Genomic DNA, 27,149 nt, shown 5'->3' with positions numbered 1-27,149 from the left:
TCAGTTACAAGTATATCATATGTATATCTAGATAATAATAATAATTGTAACTGTTAGGTTTCTCTATGCATTTTAAGTTCTTTACCTTATTATGTTATGATTTGGCGATTAAAATTGATCTGAATTGATTCCCTTCTTTCTTGTTCATTCATTTTTTGCCATGGATTTTTGTGAAACACTTTGTAACCTTGTAACAGAAGTGCTATAAAGTTTTTATTATTATAACCGATTTTTAATACATATTGAGACATGAATATGGATGCAAAAAACAGAAAGTAAACTTAAAACAGTGTTGACATTGTAGGAAATTTGGTTGATGAGCAGTAATTTGATTTGTTGCTGCCTGGACACTTGAGCTGAGCTAGAGGAGGAGACTGACCTCTGGTGGTCACCTAACATACCTGCACAATAAAAGATTTAACATCTGATGTCTCATGGATGATATTGAAAAGTATTTTCACTTATTGTGATCCGTCACCTTTATTACCATAAACAATTCTATAAATTAACTTCAATATTTTTTACACCAGTTAACCTCCATGCCTGGTGGATCTGACTGTGGCAGGATTATGGGATTCCATCGGAGTAATTTAATGGTGTTTGTCTATTTAGAAATAAATATCTTGTGATTTTCTGCAGCTAAACTCAGTAAAGACTAGCGTAATAGAAAAGACCCTGACTATCTAGCGGATAAACTACAACAGTTTATTGAACCACAGGCAAGCAATGTTAAATTCACATTCGTAAACCTCAGTGTCGCATTTGATTCATTCACAAATAAATACAGCCCATATTAAATCCTGGCCTAGAAAACATTTGTCTTTGCTGCATTCATGCACTGTACTCTCTACAAGTAGCTTTTACTCTGCCAAGGTGTGATGTGTAACAAAGCCAGGAAACCTGTGCAGCTGCAGCCTCCACTTTTATTTCCTCCGCCATGTTTTGTTTCCATTTGTCAGCAGGATTATGCAAAAACTACTGAACACATTTCCACAAAACTTGGTGGAAGGGTGGGACATGGAAAAAGAGGATATTGAATTTTTAGAGGGCCCGTATCTCTGAGTGGGCAATTTGGAGCGGCTTGATTGAATTCAAAGGAGCTTTTAGGCCTTGGTGGAGGTGTGCACTGTACTGTGTGCTATTCTAGTTATTATCGTAGGGGTTATTTTCTGGTTGATCAAAATTCAACGGCGTGTCCAAGTCCACCTCTTGCAGGACGATACCATCACTAAAGAGTGAATGATGAACCATCTTCAGGGGCTCGACAAACGCTCAAATAGCAACCATGAACCTCTCGACTCCCTGACACTCATATCTAAAATTAGTAATGCATCAGAAAATACCAGAGCAGCTGTGAGGCAGACTGTTGTTGTACAAGGTACTGTGTGTGTGTGTGTGTGTGTGTGTGTGTGTGTGTGTGTGTGTGTGTGTGTGTGTGTGTGTGTGTGTGTTCAACAAAACACGGCATAAAGAAGCATCACTTTCGCGACAGCCTACCACATGTGACATTACACAAAGGTTGTGTGGTCAAGACAAAGCTCTGCTAAATGCTAAATATTACAATAGCTGGTCTTCACTGATGCTAGCGGACTATATTAGGATGGCTTAAAATAGCTTGACACAAATTTATCACTGCAGTGACTGCAAGAAGTCATTTTGGATATTAAACTGCTGCAGTGAAATGATTAGTATTCGTATATTCAGTGCTGAAATTGAAATTGATGCTGCTGACCAGAATCTGGGCGAATCTTTGAAGAAAAGAACCAACCGTTTAGAAAAAGTGTATACCAAACAATGAAAAGTCCTTTATTGCCATCAGAACATGAGTGAGAAAACCAGAGACAAAATCTGACAGAGTGAGGAGTCGACTGTACAACCAGCATCCACAGACGCACACAAAACACGCACACACACGCACGCACAGCAGCCTTTCAACGGGACGTGAGGGATACAGATACATAAGGGAATACAGTACTCACACAATGAGGTATAAAGGCAAACGCAAACATACAAGTAAGGGTTTTTTCTCCACGCGTACCCATGCGACCGAAACCAAGGTACAAATACTCAAGTGCTCGTTCATTCTCTAAAAACACAACGTACAGGTGAGCAGAAATGTGTAACAGCAGCATCTGGGTCATCTCCATTCAGCCACACTCCCATTCATGTGTCTCTCAAAACCTTTGGTCATGTGGACGCTCGCTTGTCATGCACAATGTTTGCCCTTTTTAGTTTAATACTTGATGAGATTCAAAAGGAATGGGTCCCTTCCTGACTTGTGTGTCCACCGATAGAAACTAGGATGATCTGGGCAGATGAGCGTGGGGCAGGTGGGGGATTCTTTTTTGTCTTTTCTTTTTTTTTTTAACTTTCTCTCTTCAAGGTAGAGTTTCTACTTCAGTTGGACATTCAATGTGTACATTAGCAGCAATTCTAGTGAATGAAACAATGGCTTTGTAAGTCAGATTAATAACACCCTTTCCTCATGCACAGGACAGGCACCACCTACTACTTTAACTAAATGCCATGCAAGTTAGAAAAATAGACTGCAAACTCACAAGACAGAGAAATCAAAGTTCGTCTCCAGAGAAGAAGTTGATTTCACTTCAATTTTTTATTTCATATTAGGGTTTTTTTCTAAAGATGTGGAAAGAGCAACAAAAAGAACTTGAGAGCGGTAACCAAGACAACAGTAACAACACGAGTAGAGAGCCACTGAGGTTTCGAGTCCCTCTCTTACTCCCATTTGTCCACCCAAACTGCCAGGTACAAGACAGACACCTCGCTCGTTTATTTCCTTTTTCAGTCCTCGACTTTGTGCCATGCGGGCGACCACGCCGACGCACCTGGTGTGTGCGCCTCTTGTGTATGTGTTTGTGTACCTGTTATTGTGGGCCTGTGTGTCATGTGGCTCTCGCGTCATTTGAAGCTGTCCCCCATCCCACAGTTTCCAGTGGTCTACCCTACCGCCGCTAGCAACACCCCCCCCATCCTAGAAAAGGTGGTCGCCCTCGTGTGCTTCCGGAGCCGCGCTGGCTGCAGTGGTTCGTCAAGACACTAGTGTGGCTGGAAGCACCGCCGCCCCCTCCTCCGACAGAGAAAAGTGGCACGGTATTGTTCTCTTTGAGTCTAAATCTAGAGTTTAATTCTGCCGTCCGTCTGGTCTCAGCCCGTCCCGTTAACTCGGCTACACCGGTGCCACCCTGGACCCTTGAAAAGACTTAAACAGGTGAGAGGAGGAAGTGACATCACCTAACTCCCCCTTGCTCTCTCTCAGGCCCGCTGATACATAGACACGCCTCCCCAATGCGACTTGACCAGGGCTACATTTCCGTTCGTTGCCTCATCCCCTTCCCAGTTTAGGTTTGTTGTTGCCAAATCTCACCTTTGCACACACAAACGCACACAGATGCACGCACGCATCGACCCCCCAACGCTGTCCATTCTACTCGGAATGATGACAACGCCTCGAATTTCGTGTTTGGCACCAGACTTCTCTCTCCCCCTCGTGATGGCCGGCCACTCCCTCTCTCTCATCCTCTTTTTTTTTTTTTTTTCCTCCCTCACAGGTTTGTTCTCTCATTGGTACCAAAAAGAAAAAAAAACCTGGAAGAACACCTATTTTTTCTCTCCTTTCGCTTGAAACAAAAACAAACTAAAATGGAAAAACTCAAGTTTTTTTTTTTATTTTATTTTTTTTTTTCAAATTCAAGGCACAATGTCTATCAATATTCCAATCCGTCTGTCTCAACTCCCAGGTTCAGTGTGCGAACATCGCGTCACATAAGCTATTGGACTGTCTTCTCGTACGCCCCTCACTACAGCTTACATCTCTCTTGTCTGTACTTTAACACTGTTAAGAGACGTGTCTGTTTTGGTTGAGAAAGCGACCGCCTAGTCCAAACCAGTGATAAACAATGAACAAAATTAACAAGAACAAAAAAAAAAGAAAAGACACAAATAAAGACAACTGTCCAAAAACAAAAAAAAAAAAAAGGAAAAAAGTCGCGTCCTGTTTCTCGTGTTTCGGTATTTTTAAAAATCAAGTCATATCCACCAGCTCTTTTTTGGCAAGCTAGTTGTTGTTTTTTTTAAATAAGCACTACGTACTGATAGATAGGATAGCATACACCGTTAACGTGTGTTTTTAAGTAGATGCGTTTGTCGTTTTTTTGTACTTTTTCACTCTCATGTATGAATTCAGGTATTTTGTCAGGTACTTTTCACTCATCTGTTTAAAGGTTTAAGTTAATGCAAGCAGGGACAGAGATTGCCATGGAGTCTTGCTCTAGACTTGGGTTCGCCCAGGGGTGGGGCCCGTCTCTTTACGAGACCCCGTTGACCAGGGTCAGTGTCTCGCTGGCCGAGGTCATGCCATTGCTGGGGGAACGCTTGGAGGGTGGTGTCTCATCCTTCTTGGCACTGGTGCCGTTCTCCTGTGGGTACGAACAGAGAGAAGACCGTCTTATAATCGGAGGTATGTCGATACAATGATGGCTACATCCATACCTGAACATTTTTGTTGGAAAACAGCGTTTTAATGGTTTCAAGTGAGGACAGCTGGGGTATCCATAGCAATGACGATGCTTTTTTCAAATGAAAATGGAGAAGGGTGGATGTGGCCTAAGGCTGAGGTCCAAGTGTGTTTCTGTCTGTACCTTGGGCTCTGGGCCAGTGTGGTTTTCCTTCTGGGGCAGGTTCTGTCTGCTCTGGGACTCAGGACGAGATATGTAGTCGGCAACAGTCACTGGAAACATTGAAATATGTCAGTTAGAGTGATTTCTGGGGGGTACATTGTGCGTGCACTGTAGATAGAGATTCAAAATGTCCAGGCTTTAAGGTAGAGTACCTGCACCAGTGTCGCAATTAATACCACTAGCTGCTTACTAGGTATTAGTTTATATTGATACAGAACATACTGCCACTTCTGAAGAGGGAAACGTAAAAAACTGAAAGACTCACCACTCTCACCAGGCTGTCTGTCACGGCTGGCTGAACCTCCCTCTGTACGGCTGCCACGGTTACGGCGGCGGCGGCTTCTGTTGCGGCGCTGTGGTCGCGCCTCTTCATCTAAAAACCAAATAAGGAGAATATGGGTTACTTTCTCTGATAATGTCAGAGTTCAGAATTGTTTCTTTTCTTTTCTTGGATAGATAAAACCTTGAAGAGGCAGACAGGACACATCAAACTGTGGATATTGGGAGTGTTACCTGGCATTTGTTTTAACCTGAGGGGGGGAAAAAACAGAAGTTCTCACCCAGTCCGTTCTCACTGGGGCCGGCCTGGCTGTCCGACTCTGCAGCAGCGTCCATTACGCTGGGCTCCTGGTCATTGCGGCGGCGTCGGGAGCGTCTGCGGCGGTCTCCTTCAATGAGATCTGCCTCAGCAAGCTCTCCTTCTCCTTCCAGCAGGGAGTATGGGTTACTGTCTGGGTCCCTCAACACTGAAGACCAAGATAAGTTTGTCTTGTTAAATACTCACGTTGCCAACATCATTCTGCAGGTGATTGTAAAGACAACTCTACAGTTTGGTGGCTTAACTTATTAAAACTTGATGAAACATATATGTGTATATATCTTCAAGAACATATTATTGTTAAAATTACTAACAAATTGGAAAACGAGTAAGAATCAACAAAATAGTTGAAAAGGCAGTTTCAATTAACTTAAAAGATTCTGAACCCGCTCTACCACTACACTGCTGCAAGGGCCACTAGGGATAACTTCTCAAAACTCACTTAAAACCATTAACCTTGAGAGTGTCAGTTTGTAACCTGAGGTTGGGCTCTGATTACCTGAGCTGATGGAGTTGGAGGGCTTGGACCCTGGCCCTCCGCGGCCTCGTCCTGAATTGGAGCCTCTGCCCCTGCCGCCCCGCCGGGAGCCTCTCTCATCTCCGCCAATGCCGCGGGGTCGCTGGTCTCGCTCATTGACATCCTCAGACTCAGAGGCGTTGGACTGTTCAGAGTTGGTGCCTGCATCAATAGAGGCAGTTCATGTAAAAGGCGATAAACACACGTACAGTGGCAATACCAATAACACAAACTGATTCTAAATCAAAGTAACGTGTCAGCTCCTTCACTCTCACCATATCCAGAGTACTGACTGTTGGAGGCCCTGCGTCCTCTGCCGCGGCCCCCATAGGTGCGAGACGTGTGGAGTGAGTTGCTGCTCTCATCAGTCAAGTAGCCTTTCTCCCGTTCTCCGCCTGGGCCCCCGCTTCGACTGGGAGGAGCACGGTACCCCACCCCAATTTGACGGAGCTGCTCGTCAATCTGGAGACGCTCCATGCGCAGCTGCTCTACCTCCTACAAGACAAGGACAGGGAAATAGAATGAGCAGTTTGTATTTCATAGCTTGTTATTCTGCGCATGGTTATTTTTGAGGCTATTAACATGTAAAATAGACTTTATCCTCACCCACCAAATCCCTGAGCTTCTTATCTAGCATGAAACAGTGACCTGGACAACTTCCAGTTTGACTAAATATGATGAGCCAGGAGAGTTGTCCAGTGATCATCTTACTTACAGTCATCGTCAGGGAAACTACAAACAAGGCATGCAACCTAATATTTAAATAAGACGATCTACATGTGGAGTGATGGAGAGACTGATTGAACATTAATTGAACAGGATTATGAGCATTATTATTAAATCTGCAAAATGTCTCCTTAGTAGACTGACTGTGTGTCACTTTCTGTTTTCTCAGACTATAACATGGCACAAACAAACCCTGTCCTATACAGGTAAGGCTGAGCCATGGCATTAAAACTCATCTGCTGGAGGCCTGGGCTTGCATTTGAGCCTATCATTCTACCACTAGGGGGAAGTTGTCCAACCTGAACGTGACTATTTTGACAAAACACTATTAACCATGGCTTACAGTGGTCAAGTTTAAGAAAGGCAATTAAATACACATACCACATACAGACAAACAGATAGATGTAGCTTGAAAATCAATAATGCACAACAACATGCAGCTACTGATAATATGGATGTAATGGGAAGTAGGAACAAGTACTAGAATAAGAGATGAGAGTGGGAGGAAACATTTATAACAGGACACAAACTGATTAGCAGCCCAACATGGGGGGAGTTTGACTGGAAGGTGAAAATGTGTTTTTTAATACCTCATCCATCACCTCAAAATACAGTAATAAGTCTCAGTTATGTTGGAAGGACTGTGAGATGGTGGAAAGACGTCCAGAAAGAAATTGAAAAATCACACTTGCCAAAATGAATGAGGATTTGAGATTAATCTCAAATACTGTGAAAATGGGGAAACGGGAAAACAAAAATGATGGGAGTGTTTTTTTTAATTCTCTAACTGGGTCAATATGGCGTTGCTGGGGATCGCCTGGACCACAAGACCACCCATGTTAGCAACCAATGGCCTCATCCAAAGCAATGGAAAAAGGCCAGAGATATCTACGATGACACTTTAAGACATCTTTTTTAAGCTACTATTATGTTTTGAGAGTTTCTCATTTTCCAGCGGAGCCACATGAGTCGTCTTTATGGATGAAGGGGTGGGCGTCTAATGGCAGCAGTGCACTGACAGCAGTTTTCATGCTGTTTCAGAGGTGGGTGCTTTAGAGGAGGAGGGGGGGGGTCTCACTTCACAGCGTGACAGCTGCCTCCACCAACGACAGCTGAACCTCGAGGGAGGTGTGAAGGAAGTGAGGCAGGGTGGGGGGGTAGGGGGCGTCTGGTGTTATTTTTGGGAGCTCAGGGTCCAGATAGTTGGTAATCTAAACTCCAGTGTACCCTTCACCCCATCTCAGAGAAGAGGGACTATTTATAAAAGCACATGAGGTAAGGGCAACATGAGGTGCTCTCATCAGCAGCTTTCCACAGTTCCCAGCAGCACCATACCCCAACCCCACAGTGTCACATAAAGGAACGTTACTTCTAAGACACAGATTTCCTTTATCAAATGCCAAAATATATGGCTGCAGTATTCAGAGGAAAGAAATGCCGTTAACAGGCAGAGTGGCAGTGACAGAACAAAAGCTAGTGCTGCCACCTAGTGGCAAATTCACTTACCTGGAGATAAGACACATGGTATTCCAACAGGGCCTGAGCATTGCTGATGTTCTCTTTCGTTCCCACAAACACAAAGGGGACCAGGCCCTAAGAAAACACAAAGTTGAAGATGAAGAGCTGAGTATTTTAGGGAAAACATAATCATGATGTTAAATACTGATTCCCGTAATCTGGGCGTTATACCACTGACTAGGAAACAATTAAGAACATTTTAAGTGGAGTTTCAGACCTCAGCTTTCTGGAATGATTAGTGTGCTTCAAAAAACAACAACTAAACACACGTGAAGCGCACTACGACAGGAACATACTGTATCTGTCCCATCAGAGTACCCACTGACAATCTTTGACACATTACAGTGTGGCAGTGGGCTGTGTATACTGGAGGCAATGAAAAGCACTCGAAACAAAACGAGAGATGGAGCAGTAGAACAGGCGCGACACCCTGCTTTTCGGAGAGGGGTGGGTGGGAGAGAGGTCGGAGAGATTGTAGGGGACTGGGAGACCAGTCGAATGGTCCATTCACCTCTTTGCTGCTGGCAGTGTCGTCCCTGACAGCACCCTGCCTGCCTACCTCCTCCCGGGGAAGCTTTTTGTCGTTGTCCCCCTCGATCCTGACGCGCACGACGCCCGACTTGTCCACTATCTCCTGGATGACTTTGCCGCTCTTGCCGATGACTTTGCCTGCGCGAGAAAGGAAAAGAAACACGAAAGAAAAAGAATGGTAAAAGACTTATACGCGTGGTGATCAGGATTATGTTATGGGGATGATTTCGGATGTTGTCACCGACTAAAATGAGCTCCCTCAGGAACGTCTATGTCGCTCACTCACCTACAAGGTTCCTGGGTACCTGAAAGTAGTCTTCTTTGAACTCGAGATATTCTCTAGCCTGCTTCACTGCCTCTGGGGTCTGCAACAAACACACATTCAACCATATTACACTATAGCCTATGTTTCCATGCACTGGGACAAGCTCAAATATGCTCGGACTCATAAGGCGGTGTACCTCTCCATAGATCCTGAACGTGCAGCTTTCCTCCTCCAGCTCGATGGCTGTGACACCAGGCACCTTCCTCGCCTGCTGGATGTTGGCACCGTGGGAGCCAATGGCGAGGCCCATCAGGTCCTCCCTGACCCGCACCTCCTCTTGGTATGCGGACGCTAACTGCTTACTCGTCTGGAAGGGGGGGGGCACAAAACTTTGGGTCTAACATCAAATTGAAATGCATTCAAGATCTGTTTGTGCATGTCTCAAAAGAGTGTGTGTACCTCCAAATGTTTGGTGGCCTCTTCGTTGCGGGACATTAGCATGAGCTTGGTGCGGATGCTGCGAAAATGCATGTCACTCAGTAGAGTTGCACGCTTTACTGTGGTTTCGTTTGTAGACTGGGAAAGATTGTGAAAAAGGAAATAAGTTACATTTCAAAACCAGAGTTATTACATTCATATTAAGAATTCTTAATTCAGCCAATCATGTTGCAGCAATCCATGAAGTTAGGAAGATAGACATGAGGAGCTTCAGTTAATGTTCATATCAAACATCAGAATGGGGGTGAAATGTGATCTTGGCAAAATATTCTGACTGTTGACCATATTCTATTCCATGTTTTCTTTCTAATTTTGCAAAACTCAAACAACTCTTTATTTGTGTGTTGATGTTGCAAAAATACTGTGAAAACTCCAATAGGACATTGTATGTGATACAATTTCCAACATCTATATAATGAAAATACCCCACTTGTCTTTATTCGATTATTGCTTATTCAGAGTAAGACTATATTCAGGTTAAGGCGATCACAAAACGTTTATTCAGCAGTGTTTTATTCAGACTTCTGTCTTAATACTGGAATATTGCTGCTCATGTAAACATAATCACTGTTGATGCCAGAAAGGCTGGTTTGAGGATTTCTGAGACTCATGAGATTTTCACACACAAAACAGTTTTGGGATGTTTTACTTAGAAAACAGAAATCATGGAGCAGAATCTCAAAGGATTTTTTTCAACACCTTGTTGCATCAATGGCACGAGAAGCAGAGAATGCTTTGAGAGGAATGGAGAGAGCTAACTCGTGATAGTAAGGTGTTTTTAATAAAGTGCTTGGTGAATGAACGTGGCATGATACAGACCCAACCACATTTTAGAAAATACTTGACATGCAGTTCACTTGATGACCAGGTTTCCTTCATCTCTGACTATCAAATAAGGCCTTTATCTTGTGTGAGACCCAGCTCGAGTGTGTATTCAAAGTACTTACCAGCACAATGAGCTCGTGTGTTTGGGCGCTGTAGAAGATGCAGTTGGCTCCGATAGCTTTCCTGAACTCTTTGTGAATGTTGTCATTTGCACAGCTGTCGATAAGAAAACAATCCACAGGAGAGTCTGCCTCATAATTCCGTTGGCAGCAGTGGGACATTATAACAACACTGTTCACCGGGACAACTTCGAGATTCAAAATAAATGTGTGCAATCAGAATTTCTGTGCCAATTTATATATGAATAAATTCAAGAGATATCTACAGTATGTAACCTGACAATGTTAAGACACTCACATGTCCCTAAGGTCTTCTGGGACAGGGACGGGGACTTTATGAAAGGAGTTCCGAGAGGAAGGGCTGTTAGGGTTGAGTGGCCTGATGCGCTCCGCTGTGACAATCTCGTTGTATGTGGCCTCACATGCTGCATATTCAATCACGTAGAACTGAAAAACAGCACAAGAGATTTAAAAAAAAATTATTATATAGGCAGAAATATCAAGCACAGGACAATCTGACAGCGCATGTACAGGGCAGAACTGCTGTATTCAATCTATCCAAAAATTTAGAATTAGCTGTCACATTAAAAATTCATTTCTGTTTCTCGTGTTGAGAGAAAGCGCCTGACATCAGAATGCATTTAATCTACAGCTTTATGAATTACTTCACAAAGGTATTAATGTTTGCCCTTCTCTTATGTTTCAGAGGAAATGTGAGATGAAACAAAGATACAGAGAAATGAAATGTGGACAAAGACAAAGGAGAAGCATGAAAGAGTGAGGCGGTGAGATGAACACTGCACACTACATGCTCAAAGGATGGTATTAGAGCCATCAGTCAATGCTAGACATTCCTGCAGGCTCTTATCAGACTGCCCCAAATAACAGCACTACACCAGCAGCAGCTCCCCGTGGTACAGGAGCACTGCGAAGCATGTCCTTTCCATATCCCACTGACCCACTATTCAACCAGAATGACCCACAGCCCCCCCCTTTACCACCAACGCCGACCTAAGAGCTAGTTCTATGGGGTGGTTGTTGTTCCTTTCAAGTACCAGTTGGCTTTTCCCCACATATGGCAAGAGGAAGACATTTTATCAATGGCAGTTTTTGAGGGGAAGCATTGCAAGTTGCTTAGAAACTGCAGGTATCTTTATCGGGTTATTTGGCCTTGGCAAAGAGACAAATGGCCACTTTTCTCACAATGTCCTCCACCGTCGACATGCGTCAACTCTGTGCTGCCCTCTATTGGATGTAATGCATGGCAACCCTGCTAACTTAAAGGACGCATGGAATTTTGTGGTAAGTGACAGTTACATGGTTTGATACAGGTGCATCTTTTTCCGCACATGAAGGCAGCATAAATTAACCATGAGACTCACACAAGGTATCATCTTCTCAATAATATGAATGCATTTGTGTAAGTAGCACAAATACACTAAAACTACGAGTAAGTAACTAAGAGTAACTTCAGCACGCCACAGCATCCAAGGCACTGTGATGATTTGGGAAAATTAGACAGCATAAAAAAAGAAAAGAGAGGTTTGATAAGTATTCAAACAACAGGACAACGTAACAGCACCCTGTTGTTCCTCATGATCCTCCACTGTGGCACTGATTTAATGGAAACATGAAGATGTGGGAAGAGGATTTCTAATCACTATGAAGGCATAACACGTGACTCCACAGTCACTATATGCCCTGCTTTCAACCATCTGCATATTAGGTTTTCAATGTTTTCTATCTTTAACTGACTTTTCCATCACGTTTTTTAAAGATGATGTTTCTCTTACCTCCCCCTTCATCATTCTGACTCGCGCCAGCCACCAGCCACATGGCTCCTGCTCGTTGGCCCGGGAGTAAACCTGTGAGGAGACACACAGTGAACGACAGCTGAGTCAGAGACAAATAAACACTGCCACACAACTGTTACACTCATTAACCATGTTTGCGTTGGAACACATGAGGCCGGGAACATGGCCTCAACTAGATATTTAGGAAGCAAATGGCAAATCTTTGTCATGACATCTGGGGAATCCCACAAATCCGCTGTCTCGTGATTACTAAAGCAGAAAGGATACATAGTGCACAACCATCTGGCTGAGAGAATGCATGATATCTAAGGCAGAATTGATATTATTGCTAATGACAATATGAGACTTGAATGTACAGCCTTTGTAGGAAATTTTGAATTTGAATCAAATGTCAAGAAATAGATTCACTTTCCCCAAAGCTTTTTATATGTATATATAATATAATAATACCCTGGTCCAATCAGCTGCCCAGAGGCAATACAAAAATATGCACAAAGATTAAAATGAACTTTTAAACCATTGTGTGACACAAACTGTTCAGGCTTTTTTACAGTTTAACAAAGTCGTTTAACAAAGTCGTTTAAAAGTCGATAGTTTCATTTGAGATGTTTTTTATTAGAGGCCATGTGGATGTTCTTGTCAGTACAGGCCAATAACAATCTGTTTGATAATGAGCAAAGACACCATGGCACAAGGTTAGAGAAACCTCAGGTGTGTGGGCTGAGTCTGAGAGAGAGAGGACTCACCTCCACCTCCTCTCCTTCGCCAATCTCCTTGTGGTAGTCGGTCGGAGGAGGCAACCGCACGTCGCTGAAAGGCAACTGTCTCTCTGGCTGCCAGCTGTGGCGAAAAGTCAGGGATGGAGCACAAACGTTTGTCAAAATTTCAGCAAAAGTTCAAAAATGTTATTTTCAAGTTCTTTGTCTCTTGTGTTATGTCAGAATTGCATCGGAGCATATGCTGCTCACTGCACTATAGCATGTTTGCGGAACTATTGAATAAAAATGGCTTATTAATTAATGAGGAAATGCACGGAGGAGTGTCTGAACAGTGTGTGACTATGTTCATTGTATGATGTTCAGCTACAACTTTGAACTTGAGGTGCAATAATACAGCTCAGCAAATGAATTGATATTATAACTCCAGACAAAATTAAAAAATTGCTCATTTCTCGTGTTCTTTTCTTACTGAAATCTAGATTCAAACCCAACTTTCATTTAAGCGGCTTATCACTATCATTATAGACCAAAAAGCAGTGTTTCATTCATTCACTATCTTATACAACCAGTTACTCCAAGACCTCCATGTGCTCAGGGAAAGTAAATGGAGACAGAGGGGGGGGGCCATCCCGAGAACGACACAGGCCACCATATTGCCACTCCTCCCACCCTGCATACCTTGGGCTACTATTTTTAGGGGCACCCTAATCTACACTGTGAGCCAAGGAGATAAAGAGGGACCAGAGGGACTGGTGGTGGGGCTAGTATAGGAAAGCATGCAATTGGGATGGCAGGGGCAGGAGGGGTCAGAGCAGGAGGTAAAAAAACTGTTAAGAGACGTGTATGGACAGCTGCATGCCAAGCACAGGTGCTGAAGGGGACAATTTTGAATGCCTGGGTGAAGCACCAGCCGGGGGTAGTCGTTGTAACTCTCAATTACCACAGTTCAAGCCTCATTTCCCCGGTAAGGACCATTGATCGCAAATACAGGACATGTTAACTGAGAGAGGGCAAACTTACTTATTTTCAAATACAATTGTGAGTGAGTCTTCGTGGACATCTTTGATGTAACCCTGAAAGAAAAGCAGAAAGAAAGATTTTTTTAATCTCGAGATGGAGAGAAAGTGGTGCGAGGGGTGGGGCTGTGAGCACTGGATTTTGCATGTAAACAACACAGACGGCTGGCTTGTGAGCCACGCTAGACGCTGTGACTGCTGCTGAAAAAAAAGAGCATCTAGGGATCTTTGCAAGCCAAGACAACACATCGTTGACACAATTCTCTGGCTGTGAGTTCTGTGTTGGATAACGTGACAAGGAACACTGACTCGTCCTGACAGCACATGCAGCCTGTAAATCTCCCTCACTCAAACACACACACACACAAAATTGAAATGTGTGAGGTCTATCCGTGTGTGCATGTTGGAGGACAGTAGTTTTAAACACGAGGGCACATGTTTGGGGAAGGTAGGCACTCAGCCTGACTTACATGGACAGATCATGCGACAGCCCAGAGATGACCCTAAAATCTGTTGCTTATCCATCATGACCATCAACAAATCTGTCACGGCACACCATAAAAACTTTGACCAACACCCCCCCAGCGCTCAGCAATTACAAGACAGAGGGGGAGAGTGGTGGGTGTGGCGTGTCTCTGTGTGACACTACTATATATGGGACAGACAGGTCAGGCAGCATCGTCCAATTAGGGGTCAGGAGCAGGGGTGCGGAATTCACCTGCTGGGAAGGTGCTGTCTATGCACTGGAGGAGGTGGCTACAGTTTCAGCATGGATCGGGGGGGGGGGCAATGGGTATGTAGACACATTGAGGTTTTCACACCCTTTATCAGTCACTCTCACTACAAATCTAAATATTAATCACCATCACTGCCTGGTGCTGGGCATTGGTCCTTGTATATGGAATTTACTTATAAATACATCGACGTCTATATGTCTCAGTGGCACCAGAGCCGGACAAATTCTGGAAGAAAAGCCAGCGACGACAACAGGTCACATTAGGTGACAGCTGCATGTGTATGTTACATTGCATCAAGCACTGCTTCCACAGAGTACTACCAGGTCAAAGGGCAGGCAAGCCCTCTCCTCAAGCATGACATGACTAGAGAAAAAGTGGGGGCAGCGAGGGGTCACTGCCAGCTTCGTGATGACGTCACTTCATCCTCATGCCAGCGGTCCCATGCAGATCCATGTGGTGACCAGGGACCTTTCGGCTGATGAGATAGGTTAGCTGCATCCTCTCCACATAAGTAGCCTGTGTGTTCAGGTGTGTTAATCTAATCAGCCTACAAAAATATAAATATAGAGGACATAATTTTTGTCAATGTAATGTGGCATCACTTATTTAGTCTTTTATCACTTTGTTGGTATGTGCTCGCAGCTGCAAAAAGCACAGACCTTTAATAGAACGTAGTGCCACTTTCCCAACAGGTGCTGAGTTACATTGATGGGCTAATAAATATAATCCTGATTCAGAGTTAAAAAGAAATTTTTAAAAAACTAACTGGCTCAGTGTGACACCAAAAGGAATGAGGTGCCTTTAAAAGGCAAAAGCCTTTCACTCTGTTTGTCAATCACAACATGGAAAAGAAAAAGCAGTAAAGCTTTGGCCTCAGTCTCTCCCATCAAGGACAACAAACCTACAGGAATGTGACATTTAGAACGTCTCAGACACAGTTAAGTGTCCATTTCATCCACAAAATGAGAGGCGAGAGATAATGGACGTAACAGAGATGAGTGGAAAGTGTCTATTCATGCCAGAGCTGAACTGTCACCCTGTAAAACAGAACGACAGGTGAAGCAGCTTGAGAGTAAATATAGGCTCATCCCTGAGCCACCATGTGGCTGGTGGACAAGCTGAACAGCAGTGGACAGAATGGAGAAGAGGGGCAACGTGGAGAAAACAATGTAGTCAAAGTGAGAGAACTGTTTTGAAAAAAAGAGACATCACAAAGACTTGAGGCTTGACATCTGGGAGATGGAGAACATGATTATTTACCTATGCACACTTCAACCATAATGGTGTCATCTCAGAATGTGTCAGATGTTTAGGTAAGATCCCATGCGATCAAAAAGTGTACCAGAACCCACCACGTTCACCAAGATCTAATTCTATGTGGCAAAGCATGTGATGGAACCAAGCATGGAGGCTGCAACACAGCAGCAACAAAGACGACCAATCGTGTGTCTGCTTTGAGGTATTGAAAGTGTAATTTCCTTTGACGATGAGGGGGAATTGAAACAGAAAGCGAGGACGTGGGATGGGCTGCAAAACAAATATGAAGTGTATGAGCTCCGATTTAGCATCTCATCGTGTTTATACGTAGGAAACTGCACAACAACGGTCTAATAGGCAGCTCGCTTCTGTTTTAATTGTTTGCTTCCCACAATACAAAGCAATATGCTATGGGTAATGCTATTTTAAAACTACGGGAACCTGTTTCCAATAGTGAAGCCTGTCATCATGTTGATATTCACTAAAAGAGACCAAATATAGGCCATACTTGGTGATGACAAGTGTACTTAGCTTAACTGCTAGCTGAAGCTAGCTATCCACCCCACAATGGCCAACCCCATTAGAACGCAAAACCCTCCTCGGTCGTCAGGACCGGACCGAAGCCCACGTTAGCCGGGTAGAGGATAGCGAGGACTGGGCTCAAGACAACCAGACATCACGGCTTCCCTCGGAACGAAACTTATCTGCGACAGCTTTAAAAACTGCGACTGCGAGCAGGTTACCTTGTAGAAGGCCCCATTCGAGCCGCGAACTTCCACGGCCAGTCCGTCCATACTCGTCGGTAGCTCCTCACGGCTGTGCTTGTCCTCAGGCGTCACGACTCCCTGCGAGTCCGGTAGCGTTACCACCCCCAGCTTCGCCGGCCCTTCGCCGCCCTCCGGCCGCTTGTGGATTTCCAGTGTTTCGGGTGGAGGGAGAGGGGCAGAGGTGAAGGGGTTGGGGGGAGATGGGTGTGATGGTGTCAGCTGCAGCGCAAAAGCGGACCACTCTCTCTTCCAGCAGCGGCAGCCGGTCGGGAAGCTCCGGCGTCTGGTCTCGTCGGGATGTGGGGGTCGGTGCTGGGCGAGCTGTGCGGCACCGCCACGGGCAGCGGCGGAGTTTCGACGTGCGCGGACGGGAAGAGCGAGCTAATGATGCTACGGCAGGAGGATGCTAGCTGGCGGATAATTAGCTGGGAGGCTAGCTATCAACACCTCGATCCCGTCCGTTTTCGCTGGGATGCTAGCTGGCTAGCATTTGATAGCCTGGTTTGCGTGCGGCGGTTCGTTAGTGGCGCAGTCGTTGCGTTGAAGTGTGTCACAGAAGTCGTCACCGGGGGTCGATCCTTCGTCCGTCTGCGGCGCGGTGTACGGCGGCGTTTCTGTCCCAAAAAAGAGCGTTTGCGATGCACTGCCGCCCGGCGACTCCTTCCTCCAACTACCCGTCCCCTCAAACACACGCCGTGAGAGTGAATCAGAGAGGGGCTGAATGACCTCCAACACCCCACCCCTCAACACTAAACTCCCACCCACTGGGCAAACCGGGCCTGTGATTGGCCGAGCACCTCGACAATCACCTGTAGCCTTCATTAATTGGTTTAGCAAATAAGGGCTGGTCCCTGAGAGTGACCAATACAAAACAGGGAGTCGCATCCCAACAAAATCCATTGGTTGCATTCCCTGTCAGTTACAGTGTTGCGCAAATTGATTGGCCCCCGACTCATTCTGCCCACTCATTGATGAATGAGCAGCAGCAGCCATTGTGTAAACAGCACTATAGTGAAGTTACTACACATGTTGTGCATCACATGCTGGAAAAAGGAAAAACAAGGAAAACACACAGAAAACTATTTTTTTCCCAAATCCACACAATAACAGTCGCACCTTATTTCTGGTGGAATGATAAATGAAAGTGTGTGGACAAAGTGAGGCAAGTGAGTGGTTACAAAACAAAAGGAATGCAGCAAGGGGGAGACCAGATATGGGTGAGGGCTGCTGCAGGGGAGACATATGTAAGGGGAGCATGAGAGGCCAGAGGTCACGGTGGAAAGGCACACAAGGACAGGAATATACTCACAGCTGTGGAGCCCCCACATTCAGTGTGGATAAAGGTGATAGGCCTGCTCAGTTCATGTCAACCCCCTACACACACACATTAGTGATATTCCTGAACACTCCTCCTTCACACTTTTGATTGTAGAGCATTTATGGGCACACACGTATCTACGACCCCTCGATAATAACATGAGACACTTGCTCGCTGCGCGGATATAGAATGTGGCTCTGTCAGGTCTAAATTAAGCCCAGCACTCATTCATACCATGTATACTTCGTTTCCTTAATTGACGTGTTTACACAGTGTGTTAGCACAACTCATATTATTGAATCCCCTATAACCTACCATGAGTAACTTGGAATTACTGCTGCTAATGTTTTTTTGTCAATTATGTTTTATTAAAGACTACACATATCAACACAGACCATGTTACCATGAAGAAAATAGGGTAAAGGAAAAAAACATTACAACAAATGGAATACTAATCTAAGTAAATGAATACACACAAACATGAGTGTTAGATGTACGAAATATCCTAAAATATCAGCTGCAGGGTAAAATGTTTGACCACAGAGTGTCTGAAAAGAGATCTGGGAGCAGGTTGCATTATTTGCCAAAACAGATTTTGGACCTGCCAAAAATTGCTCCCTGTTTTTTCAGCCAGGAAGACACATTCTCTCTGTTGAGTCAAAACAGCCCAATCTCGGATGCAAATCTCTGCAGGTCCAACATCTGCTTTGCCAAGTAATGGTCTCTATCTAATATTTTGGGCCGTGTTGACTTTACATTCAGAACTTCATACATCCAACACTCATCTAGTCTGAGAAAAGAAGGGGAGGAAAATCAAAGCAATAAATCAAATACACAACTGCTAAAAATCTATAAACCAAATAGTGTTTTCTTGACGTTTGCTTCGTCTGTATAAATGGCAGGTCAATAATGCTGAAATATCTGGGCATGGATAACATGGCAGCAGATCTGCACATTCTCACATTCAGGACTTCAACACTATAATGACACAGTGTAAATCAAACTCTTTATTTGAATGAGACCAATAGCAAGGAAATGCTTCTTCAACTGAGTCTAATAAATGATTGATGACTCGAAACATTCATGAACAATAAGCATCGGATCATTTATCATCATGAATAAACCCCAACAAACCAGATTATATATTTTTTAAACTCTATGTTGCAAGAGAGACGATTCTGTCTGGTGGCGTCTTTCCCTGGGAGCTGTGCGCGCTCCCGCGAGGTGCATGCACTTCTCGGCGGGCAGAATTTGGCGTGACACTGATTCTATTGGTCACGTGGAGTGACGTTATCCAATGGGGGCGCTTCTCGCGGAGGCGCGCAACTTGATTCAGGAAGTAAACATTCTATTTTCGCTCCGGGCTCGAGCTGACAGGAGAGCTGAGCAGAAATCCCGAAAAAAACAGTCAAGAAACGAAATCCAGGTGAAAATGTCCGAGTCTACTGCTCTGTCATCGCTGGGGACAGGTGACGGTTTACATCAACAAGGTAAGAAAACAAATGGACTGTGTTTACTGAGACTAACTCTGGAGAAACACGTTTATCACTGCTTGAAACCTGATTTATTTTAGAATTAGGGGGAAATTAAGAGATGAAAAATGTTTCCCTATTAATATAATAATATAATATAATCATTTGTGATTAGTTATAGCTTATAATCACCAATGATCGTGTTATAAATGAGTGAAAGGCTGACGTTGTGAGTCTGCTTCTGCATTTCGTTGTTTTGTACTTGTGACATGTGCAATGACAATAAAGTTGAATCTAATCTAATCTAACTGGGATTTGGTTTGTCCACTTCCGCCCCCCCCCCCCCCACCTCAGTTCTCGCCTCCTTCCCTCTGTGTGACATGACCGAGGAGGACCTGACCCGGAACCCCCTGTTCTGTAAGCTGCTGGCCACCCTGGCTCAACATGTGGACCAGACTGGGCTCACCGTGTCGCTGAGGTCCGAGCTGGACAAGGTATCGGCAGCCCTGTGCTCACACTGGGACAAAAACCTTTCAGCGATGAAGCCTTCTGCGTTTGTTGACATGCATCACACGCTGTCAGACTCTGTATGAGTCACATTCTTGTGTGGACACAGATAAAAGAACCTAAGTTATTATACATACTTGTCTTGCAACAGGATCATTAATGATTATTTTACCTTTTAATATCTTTGAGGCTTTTTTCACAATGGGTTTGTTTTGTGAATGAATATTCTAATTTAGACCCAAATGTTTTATTTGTTTGTGTCATTGAAATAATAACTAACTGGTAACTGACAGATTTTCTTTTTTAATGATCAATTCCAGGCCGAGCAGAAGCTGCAGAGCCAGAGGCGTCACTGGCTGCGCTCGGAGAGCCTCCACAGAGGGCTGCAGGAGATGATCCAGGACTGCTGTGTCAGGAAGCACCACGCCACCGCCCCCCCTGACCAGACCATGGTACATTTCTCATACTCTACAGTTGCACAAGCAGCTGCAAGGATTTAATGAGAGCGTATTTATTTTTGGTCATTAATATTGGTGAACGTCTCATTGTTTGTTCATGTTTACCAAAGTGACAGGAAGAGACAGACACCAGCAGTGTTTTTATTGATTATCATGATAAAAGTGCAGATAAAAGTGCTTTGGTTTTGTGTGTGTAGTTCCATGACACGATGGAGAAGTGTCTGCTGGTTGCTCAGTGTGTCAGACAGCTGGATCCCAGCACCACCACCAACCAGGACCAGCCCTCCATTCTGGGCCTGAACACCCAACAGGTGATGGAGCTCATGCCGCCAGAGAAGGTGAGTCATAAAATGTATTTACCAATTGTAATTTATTTCAAATACATTTTACATTTTAACACCAATTTAATCTATTTTATCAGTTACTGCCTGTGTGTTTGCCTATGCCCAAGTTATATTTGTGTTTTCCAGAATGTACAAAGAATGAAGCAGAGTCTCCCCAGAGAGCTGGAGAAACATCTCAAGAAAAAGTGTCTGAACCTCCTCTCTTACTACCAACCTGAATGGGGTACATTTATTAAACACTGATTTATCTGTGGTTACGGGCAAAAATGTAACTTCTCATTCGCTGTCAGAACCTTTATGTTATTATGTCATAGTGCTGCATGTTTTGTAATCTCTTCTAGAGAACGAGAGTGAGGGTCTGAAGAACAGCAAGTTGGCTCACCTGTCAGTCCAGCTGGACATGGAGCAGAAAAGAGCAAAGAGTCTGAAGGAGACGTGCAGGGAAAACACAGTTCTCCTGCAGAGACAGGCTCAACTCTACCTCTCTGTAAGTATTTCAATGATTGTGTTTACTTCAGTAAATTAAACTAAGCTAAATTCATCTGCTTTTTATCTGCAGGTTGCCAAATATTCAATTTCCATGCTTGTCAGAACAATATGTTATATCCTGCTTTTTCTTCCCCATAACCAGGAGCTGACCAAGTGTATTCAGCTTCTCCAGTCTCTCATCCTGGACCACAGGCTGAAGACCCAAACAGATTTGGACAGAAAGAAGTTGGAATACTTTGAAGGCAAATGTGAATTAGTCTTACAGAAGATAAAGTAAGGAGATTTCAACCTGCATATTCACATTTGTCACTGCAGACATTTACCTGTACATAATCTGAAGTTTAAGATAGCTGTAGACACACTGTACTAAATCAATGTACTCTCAATCTTATCATATTATCATGTACAAGTATTAGATGCTTGGAAATATATGGGTTGAAATATTACTTTGTGTGTTATTTGACACTGTTATTATAATGTTGTTTATTGAGAAGAACACACATCTCTTCAGTGATATGTTGCTGGTAGGAACAAAACATTATCAATGTAATTGAAGGATGCATCGGTTTTGATATCAATATCTAGTATTTAGTATATTCCTAAGAATACTAGTATTTTAACCCATGATGTGTTTATTCTGTTAGTAATTTATCAGTTAAGTTGTGAAAAATTATCACTGCTTTACTACTGCAACTTATAATGAAAAGAAGACTATACACTGTGTAAACGAGTATTTCTCATATTTGCTCTTTTCCTTTTTAAAGGGCAGAGATGGTAGAAATCCAACTGGACACGTACACAGCCGACGCGATATCTGCTCATAGAAAGATAAGGCAAGAAATGTTTTGTCTATTGTCATCCTTTACAAATACATTACAAATTAATGAAGTTTGTCAGAAAATAATCCTTTTTTTTCTGTTGCATCTCCATTTCAGAGAAAAGTTGGAATCTGAGCTGAAGACCTGTCGGGTGGAGAAGCAGTCTGTGGAGATGAAGCTTGCCTCTTTTGAGATCTTGGGCAAAGAGTTTGAGGCCCTGGCTGAGGAGTACTGCAGATTACGGCAGGAGATCGAAGCTAAAAACTGGGCCCTGAAGGAGTTCACCCAGTACAACGAGAAATGAAGATCACATCCGACGCCTGGGACGACAGCCAGTGATTTCCCTCTTCACTGTGTTACCACGCTCACAATTAGACATGGGCTTTTGGACGCTGGACACATCAACCGTGTAGCATGTTGTTGAAATAAGGTCAACACTGAAGATGTCATCCAATCTGCAAGAAGAGCTCACATGAACCTTTGCTATTAGAGAATACATAATGTTTTATGTTAGCTGTTCCTTTGTCTTAATAAATTAAGTATCCTCAAATACTTTGTCGTCATTCCACCTTTTTTGTTTTCACCCAAATCTATTAAGAGTTCAAGCCTCTAGAGACCTATTACACTTAATTCTGAACTTCTCTCACGTAGCCACATGGTGACATGGTATCACTGTATTCATATTGATGACTGTGTGTGCAGAGAACCTCCTCTGCCTTCATAGCAGCCACTCTATGTATCATATGCTGCATGTGTAGGCCTGCAACATCAAGGTTATGGAAATAAATACAATCATTTTCTGGAACGAGCACCAGGTACTGAGCAACGTGTTTGACTGCAATTTGCAACTTCTTCCACTAGAGAGCAGTATAGTTAACATTTTCACTGACATCTGCAGACTTTTACAGGACATAGTGAACATTACCCAGGTCTCCTTGTTTTGCTTCCCTATTCTGTAATCATAGAAATGACATTTACTAATGCAACAGCTTGATTCGTGCAGTATTTAACTTTAAATTGTACTCTTAATAATATAAGCTTTATTTATACAGCACTTGTATAAGTGCTTTAGGTTTTTTTATCACCTCCGTTCCAAAGTGAGTTCTCTGAGGAAAATCATCACCATATATTCTGGTCTTGCTCATTATTAATTCCCATTGGCAGGAGATTCATGCAGCTTTAGAACGGGTATTCAAGAGGGAAATTCTATTTAGTCTGGAAACGTTGTATTATACACAGGTATTTGAGTGATCAGTGATCGATCAGCGTCATCTCTCTGTGAAAATGTTTTATTTCAGACCTTGTCAGTGTGTCATCATCCTCAGATTCAAGCTGCTGTTTTCATAATGAACCAAGAGAAACTCTGACAAACCAGATTCAGGATCCACCGGGACAGAGACTCAGATAATCAACAACCTCACTGTTAATGAATCTAACTTCTGATCAATCAAGTGTCAAAATGTCCCTGAGAAGAACTTTGTAGTTACAGATTTCTAAAGACAAAGAAAACCAGATTTTTGATTCTATTTCTTTAATATCAATGTGATTTTTAATTCTGCCAGCATACTTACGACCGATCTCCCCCATTAAATGTTCCGCTCTTGTAGAGGTAATCAAAAACAACAAAACAAAAAGACTAGAGCTGTAGAAAACTACAATATTGAGGGGGGGAGGAAAGAAGAAGCGTTGCCTAGGACGTTGTCTTCCATTCATAGACGATCTTTGACAACTCCGCCTGGCAGAGGAGAAACGGAAGTAGGTGGGAGTGGAGCATCTCGCTGTGTCGGACCCTCTCTGCTCTCCTCGCATCAGCAGCAGGCCCCGCCTCGCGACGCGTGAACCGCTGGCTGCTCCACATCAGCCCGCATCTGGCTGTCACAGCAGCCGCCGCTCCGCCCGCCCGGTGCCGCGGCATGCTCGTATTCACACCGGGACTCTCTCTCACACACACACCCACGCAGCGGACTGTTAACCGGACTCACGCGCTACTATGTCCGAGGTGCGGAAATTCACGAAGAGGCTAAGCAAACCCGGGACGGCCGCGGAGGTCCGGCAGAGCGTGTCGGAGGCGGTGAGGAGCTCCGTGGACCCCGTGGTGAGTCTGAGTGGAGCCGGCGGCTCTCATGGTAGCCGACCGGGGTAATCACCAACGGGTTAGCCCGCCATCTCCCCTCTGATCTCCTCTCTCATTGTCTTTTATGGGGAAGCCCAACATCCCCACCGCTCCTCCGTGTTTACCCTCTCTTTCACTCCTGTCCCCCCCCCTCCCCAGTTTTCATTCACTGGGTATCTCCCACCACCGGCTCCTCCTGCACCAGTAGCCCCGCAGCAGCTGCAGCAGCTACCGCGGAGCTCACCTCCGGACGCGTGGAACAATCTCCTAACAATCTCCTAACGCTGTGAGATGCTAAAACAGAGAGAAGCTCGGTTTGTCTAAATCCGCAGCATTAGAAAACACTGTGACATTGAGTTCAGGGACACATGGGTTTTTTCTTTTTCTTTTGTGTGGTGGCGGATGAGGAGCAGTGCCAGTTGGACAGCTGCAGCATGGCTTCCCCGTCCTGGCCTTATTATTGGAGCAGAGTGGCCACATTGTGCAAAGGAAGGCTCCACAACTGATGTGTTGATAGAGCAAACGTTCAGTTTTATTCTTCCTTCACTTGGAATGAGTAGCAGGGCTGGTTGCTGCCAGACTGCAATAATGAGAAGGGGATTAGGCGCAGTGGCTTGAGATGAATAGCATTTAGGATCCTGCTGATACAGCATGTGTGTGTGTGTGTGTGTGTGTGTGTGTGTGTGTGTGTGTGTGTGTGTGTGTGTGTGAGAGAGAGAGTAATCATTTTCATGTCAGTAAGTCAAAGACATTTGTCTTGATGTCACTGCACAGAGCACGCTCGCCTCCTGATGCCTTGTGTTCTTCACGGTTTAACTCAAACCATTCTCTAATACATAAATGTGTCATCATGTGTCAATGACAAAACTTTGTCCTCAACCCCCCAAAAACACGAGAGCCACACATCCTGGGACCCTCAGAGAGTGCAGCCGGATGCCTTTGCGTAAGAGACAAACCATTGTTCCCCTGGGTTTCAGTCTGCAGTCTTATGATGATCATCTTCAGGACTGTGACGCAAAGAGTTTCCCAGCATAGTAATCTTGTGATAAGGTTCTGATCTCTGCAACAGAGGTGGAAGTGTGTGTTCTGTGTTTGTAAACATGCGTCGAGTTGTGTTTTGTAGCTGGTTTTGGCCGCTCGTTCTAAAGGAGGGAACGGTTGGCTTGGTAACTGAGAACAAATGCAGTTCTGTGGAGGGTGGCATGGCCTGCGTTCCTCTCACATGAGGATTCCCTCAGGCATGCTGTGACCATGCTTCCTCAATGTGTGTTTGTGTGTTCTTCATCCCTATAAAGTCATTTCTCTTTCTAAATCTCCTCTTCCGCGCCCGTTTTTAGATTTCTCAGTACATTTCCAAGCAGAAAGAGTTTGTGTGATGTAAGGCACCCCTTAGGCTGTTAAGTGTCGAGTGGCCTTATGGGAGTTTCCGTCAGCTGATGTTACTGGACTTCCCAGAATTTGTTGAATTGTTTGCAAGTCCGCTGCCATGTCTGTGTTTAATGGTCAATTTAGATATCAAAGTGGAGGGTGGGCATGGGAGATAAAACGTACAGCCCTCATCTCATCGAGGAAAAAGATCAATTCTGTGAAAACTAGAATGGCACTTAGTAGAGGGCATAACACCACATAGTGCCCATTCTTTCATCAATATCCAGGAATTAATCCTTGGGAAATCAGTGAAATTGTAAAAAAAAAATAAACTACAAACATGCCCTATCTCACAATGTTAAAGGAAGTGATACAAAAAATACTGAAACTGATCCAGTTCCGCACCAAAATGTATCCCCCCCCCCCATACCACATCCTTCCACCAAATTTCGTGGTCATCTGTGCAGTAGTTTTTGCATAATCTTGCTTACAAACAAACATATAAAAGGACGGAAGTGAATCCATAACCTCCTTGGTAGTGGTTATTTACTGTAGTAATACAACTATGTTGATTATTATTATAGTGTCTCTCTAGTGTTGTTACAAGAAAGCCTCTCGTTACAGCACATGTCATTGTATTAAAACATAATTTAGGGTGCCATGTTATCTGATGACACAGGCACACAAAATAAAAGGTCCAATTAATAACATGTATCAGCATTGCACAAATGTACATCAGCGTATCAGCTGATTCTAAGCCAGTGATGAGTTGATCATTTGATCTTGCACAAACTTATTTGTGCAGGTTAGTTGTTCTAGATCTGAAGCGATGAATTCGATTAATCAGTTAATCAACCAACAGGGAATGAATGGGCACCTCTTTTTACAATATCATACCTTGACATTTTGTACTGACTCCAGCTTTTCAAGATTGCAGAATTAGATGATTTTATTTGACCTTATTTGATTGTTAACTGAATATCTGGATTAAAAAGCATGAATCAGTTAATCAAAATGAAATTCTCTTGTTACAGCAGCAGATAATCAGAATGAGTTCCACAAGAGAACACGTGAAAGTATAAAAAATTAAATGAAAATACAGAGAATACGTACATAATACACCTTTTCACTACAGACAGATATATTATTTGTGAAGAGACATGGGTAAATGCAGTGGAACAGGATGATTGCACAAGGATGTATTTGTGCATTATGGATCAGAAGATGTTGAAATAAATGCATACATATATATAATATTTTAACCATCTAACGTAGATTTACCACATGTAAATCGTGTCTGCTACAATCAAATCACTCTGGCGTTACGTTACTTCAACAACAGAGCAGCCATGATTTCTGGAAATCATCAAGTTCTTTAGAGATGAGGAAGAGTGTCCAAGGATAAATTCAAGAAGTGCGCTGGAAGTCTTTGCAATGGTTAATGGGATGGGGAGGCTCCTCACTCCTAAAATAATTTTGTACTTCCACTTTTTTCCATTTTCCAATATAACCTTTTGCTTCGAATCAAATTTTAAACTATCACGATCCATCTAGTACCTTGTCGGCCTGATTGTGACATCAATGGAGGAAATGAATTGGAAATGTACTTCCTGTCTATGAGTATAAAATGGCATGTGTTATAAAGCATTGGATTATTT

General features: G+C 43.8%; 3 protein-coding genes across 6 annotated transcripts in view; 2 read left to right on the top strand and 1 right to left on the bottom strand.

Moving 5' to 3' along the window:
* Positions 1-1,785: 1,785 nt before the first annotated feature.
* On the bottom strand, positions 1,786-17,331 carry fxr2 (FMR1 autosomal homolog 2). 2 transcript variants are annotated; one of them, XM_020109839.2, is made up of 17 exons: positions 16,581-17,327; positions 13,848-13,900; positions 12,855-12,948; positions 12,088-12,159; positions 10,593-10,741; positions 10,298-10,391; positions 9,312-9,428; positions 9,049-9,219; positions 8,874-8,952; positions 8,616-8,725; positions 8,045-8,131; positions 6,088-6,307; positions 5,795-5,974; positions 5,258-5,443; positions 4,963-5,070; positions 4,659-4,747; positions 1,786-4,436 (listed from the first exon to the last, which is right to left on the bottom strand). In XM_020109839.2, the coding sequence occupies exons 1-17, from the start codon at positions 16,629-16,631 to the stop codon at positions 4,326-4,328; spliced, it is 1,971 nt and encodes a 656-aa protein (XP_019965398.1). In that variant the 5' UTR covers positions 16,632-17,327; the 3' UTR covers positions 1,786-4,325. The 2 variants fall into 2 exon arrangements, with proteins under 2 accessions (XP_019965398.1, XP_019965397.1); XM_020109838.2 differs by having other exon boundaries at positions 2,596-4,436; positions 8,568-8,725; positions 16,581-17,331.
* Positions 17,332-19,245: 1,914 nt separating this feature from the next.
* haus4 (HAUS augmin-like complex, subunit 4) lies at positions 19,246-22,560 on the top strand. Its single transcript, XM_069518787.1, has 9 exons — positions 19,246-19,412; positions 19,749-19,888; positions 20,222-20,353; positions 20,557-20,697; positions 20,830-20,926; positions 21,045-21,190; positions 21,335-21,465; positions 21,957-22,025; positions 22,128-22,560. Exons 1-9 carry the CDS (start codon positions 19,355-19,357, stop codon positions 22,312-22,314), a joined length of 1,101 nt encoding a protein of 366 aa, XP_069374888.1. The 5' UTR covers positions 19,246-19,354; the 3' UTR covers positions 22,315-22,560.
* Positions 22,561-23,760: 1,200 nt separating this feature from the next.
* The window catches only part of dock11 (dedicator of cytokinesis 11), a 54,902-nt gene continuing 51,513 nt past the window's right edge, over positions 23,761-27,149 (top strand). For 2 of the 3 annotated variants that reach the window (XM_020100232.2, XM_020100234.2), the window contains exon 1: positions 23,765-24,105. In XM_020100232.2, coding sequence (XP_019955791.2) covers positions 24,001-24,105 — 105 coding nt within the window. In that variant the 5' untranslated portion in view covers positions 23,765-24,000. Of the gene's footprint in view, positions 24,106-27,149 lie in introns of all 3 variants that reach the window. The other variant, XM_020100233.2, reaches the window with a different exon arrangement.

The sequence above is a fragment of the Paralichthys olivaceus genome, chromosome 22 (assembly GCF_024713975.1).
Source record: "Paralichthys olivaceus isolate ysfri-2021 chromosome 22, ASM2471397v2, whole genome shotgun sequence".
Lineage (NCBI taxonomy): Eukaryota > Metazoa > Chordata > Actinopteri > Pleuronectiformes > Paralichthyidae > Paralichthys > Paralichthys olivaceus.
Note: the sequence above shows the minus strand (reverse complement) of the source record. Positions and strands in the feature narration are given on the sequence as shown.